Here is a 12,689-nt window from a genome sequence, read left to right as displayed (position 1 = left end):
ATTAAATTGATTTGAAGTTACCTAAAAAGGCTACTTATAATGCTTGTTTTCTCAATTAAATATTTATGTAGGGTGAGTTTTTCATTATATACATCAATCAAAGCAACATATCTCAACAGATTAAACAAGGGAGCAGATATGAAAATCCAGCTAACTTCCATGCAGACATACTTGAAATAGGTGTGCAAATATATAAGGCAATACAATTTTTCTCATTTTTTTTCCTGGACCACGTTAGTATTTTCATTAAAATGTTATTTACATTAACATGGCATGGACTTGTTATTTTTTATCGTAATAAATTACTCACTTTAAAATATTTCTCAGTTTTAATTTTGAATGTGACACATACTGGTAGATGGACTCCACATACATCTTTGGGGTCCTCAAAACATCAACAAACTTTAAGTATATAGAGTCCTGTCAGCAAAATGTTTGACAACCGCTAGTCTGGGGGAAGAGCATTTCAGTCAAAGAGAACAGCTGGTAAAGGACCTGGAGTAGGAACAGACTTCTCCTATATCAGGTCCTGAGTGAAGGTCAAAATGGCAAGAATGTAACACAGAAGAAGGAAAGAAAATGGCATCAGGGAGTTTAGCCATGGTCAGGTGCTTTAAGGTTTGATAAGCCTACATTTAAGGAATAAAGAAGGGAGACTGGCACTACCAGATATTATTTAGGAAATAAAACTTTAACAACTGGATCATAGGTATTTTAGCTTGATCATATTCAAACTTCATGAATGACTGGCGAAACTGTATTCTCATCTACCATTTATGGAAGTGATAAGCAGAACAACATTTTGGAGGTAATTAGGTAATAATTACAAAATTTTTAAATATGTGTACAAATTTGTGTTCTCCAGAAAGCCCAGTTACTTTTGAGATTTTCCTTAAGCTATCTTGCACAAAACTAGCTCAATACAGCGTTGCTTATCATGAGAAAAGAGTGATTTCTCCCAAAAGCAAATTTATGATTGTGCACTTACCTAAGTGAAGAAGTTATCTGAGTTCTGAACTATCTGAGTTATCTCATATGCTGCCACAAAAGAGGAAAAAGGAATAAAATTCTATTGTGTATAAAAGACATGTCTGAAACATCTGAATTAATAAAGTCTAAACAACAATTACTTACAGAAAGTGAAATTGGAGAGTTAGTTAAGCTAGGGGTTATTTCACATTTAGCCTTATATACTGCTATGCTGGTTAATGTTTTGGTATAGTGTTCCAATGTATACATATTACTCTTATAATGCACACTTATTAATGAAAACATATAATAAATCATATCATTGATAATTCCAAAAATGTACTTGTCATGTAAGATACTAAGAAAAATAAAAGCAATTGTAGAGTAAGTTTAAAAATACATACAGCTATGAGTATAATGACTATGTAAATAAAAGATAGTTTCATGACTTGTAGGGTGCTAAAATTAAGAATGGGAATTAGATTGTTATGAGAAGATAAAACATTCAAAAGCACTCTATTGTATGATTTGAAAGCATAAACCATTTACTCAAAATATGTTGTCATTTAAAATGTATCTTTTGAGATAAGCAGAGTAGACAAAGCAGGTACAACCAATTTAAAGATTAAAATTCCATTTTATGTGATAGTGCTTTGCAAATTTTAAGAGAAATCAACTGTTCAATATTAAAAACTAACAACTACATTATGGTATATCCATATAACAGAATTTCATGTAGCAAATAAAAATGACAGTAGAGAATGACATTTAATGATATAGAAAAACATCAGTGATTTACTGTTATATGAAAATGGGTCTGGCACTACAAGCATAATGTTATGATATATGTGAAAACCAAATTGTCTGTGTGTTTGTGTTTATACACACACATTAAGAAGATATTCCAAAAGATAGTTATCTCTGGGAGGGAATACTTAATTTATTCTTTTCCCCTGTAAGTCCAGGGCTGGGTTCAGAACACGGTGGGTGAAATAGTCATAACATACTTTATCATCCTTGCTAGTCTCAGGTAACAGGAAATCCAGTCCCTGGGCTGAAGAGGGCAACTCCATCATTTTTTTCTTTTTAATTTTACTTTAGGTTCCGGGATATATATGCAGAATGTGCAGGTTTGTTGCATAGTTATACATTTGCCATTGTGGTTTGCTGCCCCTATTGACCCATCAATCTGGGTTTTAAGCCCCGCATGCATTAAATATCTTTCCTAATGCTCTCCCTCCTCTTGCCCACCAACCCCCGACAGGCCCCAGTGTGTACTCTTCCCCACGTTCTCGCTCATAAGTGGGAGGTGAACAATGAGAACTCCCATCATTTTAACCTGTATTATGATGAAACACATTCAGCCTTCAATGCATGTTACCACCAATGATGTGAATCACCATTTGTCAGGATGGAATGTTTATACCTTAGCCAAAAGTTCTGAGGTGTGGATGTGACTAGGCATGTGTGTGTTAGTGTGTAAGGTAAAAGGAAAGAAATTATTGCTTAATTAACATTTGGCTTTTTAAACAACTATTGCCCATTTAATATTTCTGCTTTCTCAACTGATAATAACATTGTCTATAAAGTGTTTTAAGTTGATTGAGTGAACTACATTGTCTCAGTTCCCTCCTGTTCACCCTCTTCCCAATGAATGAAGAAGTTCATGGTTTTATTCTTAGATTTACATGTTAGGTGACTTTTAGCAAATGAATTCGACTTTCTGACTCTCCATTTATACTCCTGAAAATAGAGTAGTAAATCATACCATAGGAATTTTAATGTATGAAATTTAAAGTAAGAAATGTGAAAACTCTGAGTATAAATCATGGAATATACTAGATCCACTATAAATGTTCATTTCATTTCTTTCTAATGGACCCTGAAAATATGCTCTGAAACGCACAAAATTATTCAATTACTGGTTTCACAGAACTGATTTTATTAAAAAGTATATGTTGACAAGACTTTACAATGAGCTAAATCCAATGTAATGCATTTGAGTTCTGTTACAAATACCACAACACATGTGTCGCCTTATACAGAAAAAACTTAAGGAATGGATAGGTGGAATTGTTGTAACAAGAGCTCAGATTATAGAATTTGATACACTCAAAATTAATACTTAGCATTGTTTTAAGAATACTCTTATAACAAGATCACTTAATTATATTTGATTGGTCTTTTTTTCTTAATTCCTTATAAATTTGTTCAGTTACTTTGTTGAAACTGATGCCTATCAATAATTTTCTTAAAATAATATTAGTAAAAATTGTATGCTTATGAATCATCTTACAATTCCATTAGTTACTTTCAAGAAGATTACTTTTTGTTTTTGAACAGTTCTATTACAAAAATAAGGCATTTATTCTAATAGTCTTTTGTCAGGCAAATGCAGTATTAGTCATGGAGTTAATCTTCCACAAGTCTCACTGCTAAAATGTAATATAGTTATTTTTAAAGACAAAAATACAATGTGACAATTTATACTAAAATATCTTGTTGTAAAAGTTCTTATAAATATGAGGAAATGAAACATTTTAGAAAAAAATCACATAAATATAACTGATAAAATCACAAAATGAAATAGACAAGGATTTAAGTACATCTCTCATTTGCTGAAACCATGCATCAGGAGCTGATAATGAAAGATATATCCAGCCAGGTCTTTGGGAGATTATAACTTTGAATAACTTTTAACTTTGAAAAAAAATTATAGCATGCAATGAGAGAATGAAAGATTATTGCCTTGTGATACTTTTAGTATAAATTTATTTTTTTCTCTGTTCTTTTATGTTTTTTGGCATTAAGCTATAGAATGCTATCCCCAAGTAAGGTTTTGGGTGAATTCCTAAACAAAATCCACAAAATAAGAAACAGACAAGACTTTGCTGATTGGTTCCAGACCTGAGTAACATAAAATGAATCTCCTTAGCATTAGAAGTAAACTCGAAATGCTGATATTTATCATGTGTATCCAAGAGTATATGAAGCATATTTCACATTTTCAAAACTAATGTAAGTTACCCTCATGACCAAAAAATTAAGTTAGTCCAAGTAAATCTATATTGATTTCAAAAGTGATAGGCAAAGGGATTCAATTCCTCTGAGTCTGTTCATTTGTGTTTTCCTGAAATTATTTGCCCTGCTTATGATTTATGAGATCTTTAGATAAACATGATAGTTGGCTGAGTGCATTGCACTTAATTGTTGCCACAGCCACAGATGTAAAGAGGTTTGTAAGAAAAATGTTCTCACAGTGAGCTTCCTTATTTGAAGCAGGACTCAATCCTTGGTTAAAAGCTATGGTATTTGAGCTAGTTAAACACGTATCTCTCTCCCATTCCATAGGGAATGAGCTGGGCTGTCCTTCCTCCCCACATTCACCTGCACTTCGTTAGAGAGCAGTGTTCACATGCCACACCACAAGATCCCCACAATGACATAACTCCATTCAGAGACTGGCGTGACTGGGCTGGGTCTCCCCACCCCCCTTCAGCTCTTGTATCACTCAGAATCTGGCAGCCAGTTCCGTCCTGACAGAGTTTACAGCATATATTGGTGGATTCTTGTCCATAGTGCATCTGCTTTAAGAATTAACGAAAGCAGTGTCAAGACAGTAAGGTAAGTGCTGTTTTAACTATCGCACTGGGGATGGTAACTGTTTGGGACAGTGTTTTTTGTAACAGGAACAGGAAAAATTCCAGAGCAATTTTGCCAATTGCTATTCCACAGCAAATCCACAGTTTTGAGCAGTTAGTTTCACATTTTGTTTAATATGTTTTCCATGATTTATAGATTTGAGATTTTATACAGTATATGCTATATTGCTTGGCAAGGGAAGTTATAAAAAGTTTCAAGGTTAGAATGAGAAAATAGTTAAAGTAGACACAGTGAAAAAATATAGAAATTAAAATGTTTGTTATGTATGCTAATTAGTTATATATTTTAGTATTGGACTCTAATACTGGAGCAAGGAAAGGTCATTTTAATCAGCATTCAAAATATCTTTTAATAAGTATATTGTGGCAATTTGTTATAATTTACAATACACATTCTATGTTATAAAACATGAGCTAAAAGATTTAGAGACTCTTATGGATTATTTATTTCTGTTTTGTTAATTTAAAAAATTGTTTCTTGGATATATGCCTTAAGGAATGAATTTTTAAAGAAATTCTGGGAAATGATTTAGTTTTTGGAAACAGCATTTTCTCTATAGCCACAGGTATTTGAGAAAACTGAGGGAAGTAGAGTGTGATTTTGTCTCATAGTGGAGTCATTATATGGTCACAAACTCTCTTTCAGTTCAGCATCCTTGTTTTTACTTTGCCAAAAAATGTGGAAGCATTTTTCATTACTTTTTAATACTCACCTTATAGTTACCATAAATATTTTGGTATATACTAAATTTAAAATAGCTTATTAATAAAGCAAGACAAATCTTTACAGTATTTGCATTCTGTAACTTATAAATAACTCTGGGAATATGTCATCATGTTCTTTTTAGTGCTATGCAATTATTATTATGGCAAGTTCTGTCAACAATATTAAATGCCCCCCATTATAATCTTAGAGAGTAATTTACTGAGAATCTGGCTACATGTTACATTATGTCAGCAATCGAAGTATTTCTGACAACTGTTTTATAACGTTCCATCTGATCTGAAACAAAGTGCCTTATAATTTCAAATTAAAACAAATAAAAGACGCTTTCAGTTTCTTACCCCAGAGATCCTGCTTATCCCAAACTACCTTGATCCAAAAGCTTGTAATCATACTTTCATAGGAAGATACAATATTCTCAGTTATCTATTAGAATGTAGATCTTTCTTCACATTAATGATTTATCTCCCAGGGCTACCAACTCAGCCACAACTCTCCACTCTATAAAAGTCTAACTCTTATATTCTAATTTTCCCATATCTAAATTGCCGCACCTCCTTAAGACACTGAAATGGACTTTTTTTAACCTCACCTGAGAAACATGTTCCTATGAGAAGATAACTGTTACACATTATTTTAAATTCATATTATCAATGGAATAATTTACTAGATAGTTCTAATACCAGTATTAAATCCAAACTTTAAAAACGTCCCACCTCTCTCCCACCTCCATTCTGTGAGGTCACTAAAAGCCAGATACATGCAAATCATGGCATCTTTGATTTTGGCATGAAGAAAGTAGAGAACTTGTGAGTAATTGAGAGAGACTATAATTCTAATTGAAAACTTGGAAAATACTATCTTTCTCTACCTGTTGAATCTCTTTCCAGATAGAGAAACCCTTAGAATGTGTGACATTTTCCTGATAAATATTAGTAATTCTTAAATATTACTAATATTTAATTTAGTAAATAGCTAATTTATGAAATATTAGTTTCAGAACACAGTTTTGCAGTGTGCTTTAAAAAGTGTGGAATGTCAAGCACAACGTGCACTAGTATGCACGCACACCAGCACCAAGAATTCTGTTCTCCTTCCTCAGAACCAACAATAACCGGATAGTTTTAAAGGAATGTGCCTTCCATTTCCCTCCCACATACAAGCAAAACCTCAGGTTGCCCATATTCCCGTAAGGATCTTCTTCATGAGTCATTTTAATGATGTCGAATGGTAGAGTAGAGTATACAGTTAACAACTGTCTTCTCATTCTCGTTTTCTGAGAGATGATCTGAAGCAGTAGTCTAATTCGGTGGTCAATGAACACCACCCAGAAACCTCTTACAGGCAGGCATTTCATTAAGGAAGAGCCTAAAGAGATTGACTGGAACAATTAGGCCTGGCTCTCCCAGAAGGGGGCGCACGTGTACGCAATCTAACCTGAAACCTGCTCACCACACAGTTGTAAACATACACCTTTGTCCTCATACCTAAATAAAAATTGAAGAGACGCCGTTAGATGCACTAAAAATAGCTATAAGAATAACAAAATGCACATTTTATAATGCATTTAATGTTGTAAGTTGAATATCCTTTTCTTGAAAGTATATATTTTTTATTAATAAATGTTTCAACTTTATTTAGGATTCAAACCATTTGCCAAAAATGAGTCTAAGTGCATTTACTCTCTTCCTGGCATTGATTGGTGGTGCCAGTGGCCAGTACTATGATTATGATTTTCCCCTATCAATTTATGGGCAATCATCACCAAACTGTGCACCAGAATGTAACTGCCCTGAAAGCTACCCAAGTGCCATGTACTGTGATGAGCTGAAATTGAAAAGTGTACCAATGGTGCCTCCTGGAATCAAGTATCTTTACCTTAGGAATAACCAGATTGACCATATTGATGAAAAGGCCTTTGAGAATGTAACTGATCTGCAGTGGCTCATTCTAGATCACAACCTTCTAGAAAACTCCAAGATAAAAGGGAGAGTTTTCTCTAAGTTGAAACAACTGAAGAAGCTGCATATAAACTACAACAACCTGACAGAGTCTGTGGGCCCACTTCCCAAATCTCTGGAGGATCTGCAGCTTACTCATAACAAGATCACAAAGCTGGGCTCTTTTGAAGGACTGGTAAACCTGACCTTCATCCATCTCCAACACAATCGGCTGAAAGAGGATGCTGTTTCAGCTGCTTTAAGAGGTCTTAAATCACTCGAATACCTTGACTTGAGCTTCAATCAGATAGCCAAACTGCCTTCTGGTCTCCCTGTCTCTCTTCTAACTCTCTACTTAGACAACAATAAGATCAGCAACATCCCTGATGAGTATTTCAAGCGTTTTAATGCATTGCAGTATCTGCGTTTGTCTCACAATGAACTGGCTGATAGTGGAATACCTGGAAATTCTTTCAATGTGTCATCCCTGGTTGAGCTGGATCTGTCCTATAACAAGCTTAAAAACATACCAACCGTCAATGAAAACCTTGAAAACTATTACCTGGAGGTCAATCAACTTGAGAGTAAGTAAAAAGCTGTTCCTGTGTTTGATGTTTCCTCAAGTGTTTAAATACCTGAGCTGCGCAACACAAATATTGCATCTGGCTCCATTAAAAAAATAAAATGTCGGCCGGGTGCGGGGGGTCTCGCTTGTAATCCCAGCATTTCGGGAGGCCGAAGTGGGCCGATCACCAGGTCAAGAGTTGAGACCAGCCTGGCCAACATGATGAAACCCCATCTCTACTAAAAATACAAAAATTAGCCAGGTCTGGTGGCGCACTCCTGTAATCCCAGCTACTTGGGAGGCTGAGCCAGGAGAATTGCTTGAACCCGGGAGATGGAGGTTGCAATGAGCAGAGATCGTGCTACTGCACTCCAGCCTGGACGACAGAGCAAGGCTGTCTTGGGGAAAGAAAAAAAAAAAAAAGGCAACAAAATGTCCCTCTACTTCAAACAAAGAATCATTCTAGCTCAATCATATATCCAATATCCAGCCTTTCTTTGGTGTATCCAGATAAGGAACAATTGAGGTCACAGAATTCAATATATAAGTCTTCAAATTAAAAATTGCAGACCAATTTATCCTACTGTGTTACCTCCTCATATCTATCTCTTATTATTTTTCTCCTTTATGGCTTAGATTTGTGTCCTACAGTTATTTTTTGACGAGATCTAAATGAGGGAGGAAGAAATGAGTTCAAAAGTGGCACAGTTGGTAAACTCCACAGCCACAAAGAAGCCCATATAGACAGAGCGAGACTCCGTCTCAAAAAAAAAAAAAAAAACAAAAAAAAAAAACAACAAAAAAAAGAAGAAGCCCATATAGTCGCTTTCTTCCTTCCTTCCTTCCTTCCTTCCTTCCTTCCTTCCTCCCTCCCTCCCTCCCTCCCTCCCTCCCTCCCTCCCTCCCTCCCTCCCTCCCTCCCTCCCTTCCTTCCTTCCTTCCTTCCTTCCTTCCTTCCTTCCTTCCTTCCTTCTTTCCTTCCTTCTTTTTGTGACAGGGTCTTACTCTGTCGCCCAGACTGGAATGCGGTGGTGCAATCTCGGCTCATCGCAACCTCCACCTCCCAGGCTCAGGCGATTCTCCCGCCTCAGGCCACCACCACCACCAGGCTAATTTTTGTGTTTTTAGTAGAGATGGCGGTTTCATCATGTTAACCAGGCTTTCTCGACCTCCCGACTTTAATTGATCCATCCGCCTTGGCCTCCCAAAGTACTGGGATTACAGGTGTGAGCCATTGTGCCTGGTCCCATATTGTCTCATGGTCTTTCCTGACATCAACTAGTTGAGACTCAACATGTTACTCTGCTGTCATGATCATCATCTGCCTCTGTTATCTCTGTTGTGGTGTGTGGCCATCACAGTGCTCTGGGAGACTGTGAAGAAGATTAAAGAGAAAAAGAGAAAAAGAAATATGATGGGAGAGTCTAACATCTTTTTTTTTTTTTTTTTTCTTAGGAAAAAAAAATTGTATTACAGAGCTTTTTTTTTCTTAGGTACAATCCTGCAACTCATTTGATATTTCCAAACTTTCTCTTTCCCCTCTCTTTATTTTTCATTTATCTTCTGGATGAAGTTTGATCTGATGCGTTTGGATTGTTTATGCATTTATCTGGTCTTCAGGGTATTCCTCAACTTAAGCAGTATAGATTCCAATGGGAAATTGAAATCCACCATTTCCCACCAGGGTAACTCTGCCATTAATCTTTGGCAGAGCTTGGCAGAAGAGAAAGACCATGATTCACAGATAAGACTTTCTAAATGAAAAATCAAGCAGGAAACACTGATTCACATATAAAGTAATAATGTCTGCAAACGAGCCTATTGAATTTGAACATCTCTACATGATGAAAATTGGTTTTCTGGCCATACTGAATAAAGGTATTGCTGTCAGAAAATATTACAATATACTTTATACATATGACATTTGTTAATTCTGCCAGTTTCATATAACCCCTAGTAGGGTTAAACATTCTCATAAAGAAGACCATGCTTGCCAACCCTGAAGCTCCACATGCTCTTTGTTTTTTCTGAAAAGCAGCCAAGGTAAGGGTTGGTGCTGTTTGACCGTCACACAATACACAGTCAGGCTAACACAGCTAAACCACTCTTGTTGTTTCCAGTGGAAAATTCACTATGTGGCAATATAAGATTCCTCATTTTAAACATGTGTGGTCAGGAGCAAGGATGCTCTCTGACAGACCAAAATGCTAAAGGAATTTATGATGTTTGAGGGATGATGGAATACATTAGATTTGGTGGGTAGAAATTATTTGCAAGAGCAGGGCTGCTACTTTCTCTGAAACAAAGAAGGATACAGATACAGGCACATTTGAAGGTAGACATTGTATTAGTAAAGGATGGAAGAGCTGGTGTGGAAGATGGGAAGAGAGATCTATGGGAGAAAGGTCAATAGCCTGTCAGTGCCAAGCTGAGATAGAAACCACAGTGCCCAGTACATAGTGGTCATTTGAAAAGGTAACATAATAGTTTCCTTTCTTTCTTCCTTATCTTTCTACATTTGGTTTGGTATTCTCATTGCATCACCTCAGTTTCATTCATCACCTCAGTTTAGGTTATTTTGCCAGATAAAAATCATCTATATCAACATTTCACATTTACTTAATACAGAAAGTTCCCCTTAATTTTTTTCTAATATTAGGGAATAGATAGCAAAAATAAACTGTTTTCTATTTCAAATTTGCAACTCTAAGCATTAGCCTAATCAGAGATCTTCCTAATGTAGAGTAATTTGGAAAGACAGCAAAATTAAAAGGATATTAGTCATTATTTAGGACATACTATGTACTAGTATTGTGTGAAGTGCTCTACACACCTTAATCTAATCTTCATGCAACACGGTAAGATAGATGTATTTCTAACAAGGAGATCAGATAAGAGTTCCAGTGTTGCCCACGTGGGTAAGTGGCAGAGGTAGAATTCCAAGATGAGATTATTCGCATCTTCTTTCCATTTTTCCTCACTTTCTCACATGTTGGTACCATAGAAAAATCCCTGGAATTGACTGATGAGTTATTTTAAAAAGCATGTGTGTTTGGGGTTCTGCTGAAGTCTTTGTTAACTAGAGTTTGAAAACGAAAACAAGATAAAGGACTTGAAAATGTTAATCTAAAATAGATATAGGCAAACATAGTTTCTGTGTATACACAGGTCAGCCAATTCAGTAACACTCTTGGTTTCTATTACAAAGTAAATCAGTGTTTCACTTGTGGCAGCTTTTTGACCATGGACAAAAATAAACAAATAAACAAACAAAAAACATGGGTTCAGATGGTGGACATGCCATGATTAGGTTTTTGCCTTAGAATTTTGATCATTGTTATGGTGTGTGATTGCTGGAATGATTTGGTTTTTGCCTTGGAAGTTTATCATGGTCATGGTGTGTGGTTGCTAGAAAATTCTTTATAGATCATCTAGTTAACCCCTCTTATTTTTAGATGCAAAACCAAAGAGTACTTACATTGAGACTGTTCATACAGCAACAGGATCCATTTATATTTCTTCAGATTAGACTATTTTTAAAAAGTTGTTAGATAATATGACACGCTTACTGAATGCCTTTTCAAAAACAACTTCTAATAATAAATAAGTTCTGTTCTTTAAAATATTATACTGAATATCTTGATCTACCATGATTACTCTTTACTAAATGTTGCTGTGCCATTTTGGTAGCCTGAAATATGCCTTTAACGATTTCAAATTCAAATATATACTATATTATGACTTTTCTAAAAGGGAAGAGGTCCTATTTTATACTATTTTAAACATAAATTTTTTATTGTTTTGAGCCAGTGTACCGAAAAGTGATTAATGTTTTCTGTTCTTTAAATTTTAGAGTTTGACGTAAAGAGCTTCTGCAAGATCCTGGGGCCATTATCCTACTCCAAGATCAAGCATTTGCGTTTGGATGGTAATCGCATCTCAGAAACTAGCCTTCCACCGGATATGTATGAATGTCTACGTGTTGCAAATGAAATCACTCTTAATTAATATCTGTATCCTGGAACAATATTTTATGGTTATGTTTTCCTGTGTGTCAGTTTTCATAGTATCCATATTTTATTACTGTTTATTACTTCCATGAATTTTAAAATCTGATAGAAATGTTTTGTAAACATTTATTTTTTTTTAAAGAAAAGATGAAATGCAGGCCTATTTCATCACAAGAACACACACATATACACAAATAGACATAAAACTCAATGCTTTATTTGTAAATTCAGTGTTTTTTTATTTCTACTGTCAAATGATGTGCAAAGCCTTTTACTGGTGGCATGGAAATCAGCCAAGTTTTATAATCCTTAAATCTTAATGTGCCCCAAAGCCTGGATTAAATACATCTGGATGTTTACTGTCTTGAACCAAATTATCTTGATACATTCAAATTGGTCTGGTTAAAAAATAGGTGGTAGATTTTGAGGCCAAGAATTTTGCAAAATACATGAAGCCTCATGCACTTAAAGAAGTATTTTTAGTATTACGAATTTGCATACTTACCTAGTGAAACTTTTCTAGAATTATTTTTCACTCTAAGTCATGTATGTTTCTCTTTGGTTATTTGCATGTTATGTTTAATAAGCTACTAGCAAAATAAAACATAGCAAATGGCATCACTGTGTTTGATTTATTGTGAAATTTATATATTTTGTATATAAAATACATAAAACAGTAGATTAGAAATCAAAAGATATCTCTAGCCTGCAATATTTTACTGATGTGAACATAGGATTTTACACTAAATAATTTGTCTACTTCTAGCATCCGCTTACAAAGAGTTCTTAAAAATACCTATAATAGGTAGTGAGATTTCA

General features: G+C 35.0%; 1 protein-coding gene across 1 annotated transcript; it reads left to right on the top strand.

The window, feature by feature from the left end:
• The first annotated feature begins 4,348 nt into the window (after nt 1-4,348).
• Nucleotides 4,349-12,488, top strand: LUM (lumican). Its single transcript, XM_045365689.2, has 3 exons — nt 4,349-4,593; nt 6,997-7,879; nt 11,714-12,488. Exons 2-3 carry the CDS (start codon nt 7,018-7,020, stop codon nt 11,866-11,868), a joined length of 1,017 nt encoding a protein of 338 aa, XP_045221624.2. The 5' UTR covers nt 4,349-4,593; nt 6,997-7,017; the 3' UTR covers nt 11,869-12,488.
• The last annotated feature ends 201 nt before the right edge of the window (nt 12,489-12,689 follow it).

The sequence above is a fragment of the Macaca fascicularis genome, chromosome 11 (assembly GCF_037993035.2).
Source record: "Macaca fascicularis isolate 582-1 chromosome 11, T2T-MFA8v1.1".
Lineage (NCBI taxonomy): Eukaryota > Metazoa > Chordata > Mammalia > Primates > Cercopithecidae > Macaca > Macaca fascicularis.
This window is presented reverse-complemented; position numbering and strand designations above follow the sequence as displayed.

What these genes read in the sequence shown, in the direction of transcription:
- LUM (XM_045365689.2), top strand. Translation starts at nt 7,018, where the DNA reads ATGAGTCTAAGTGCATTTACTCTCTTCCTGGCATTGATTGGTGGTGCC. An exon ending in GGAGGTCAATCAACTTGAGA is followed by an intron (nt 7,880 to 11,713) that starts GTAAGTAAAAAG and finishes TTTAAATTTTAG; the next exon opens with AGTTTGACGTAAAGAGCTTC.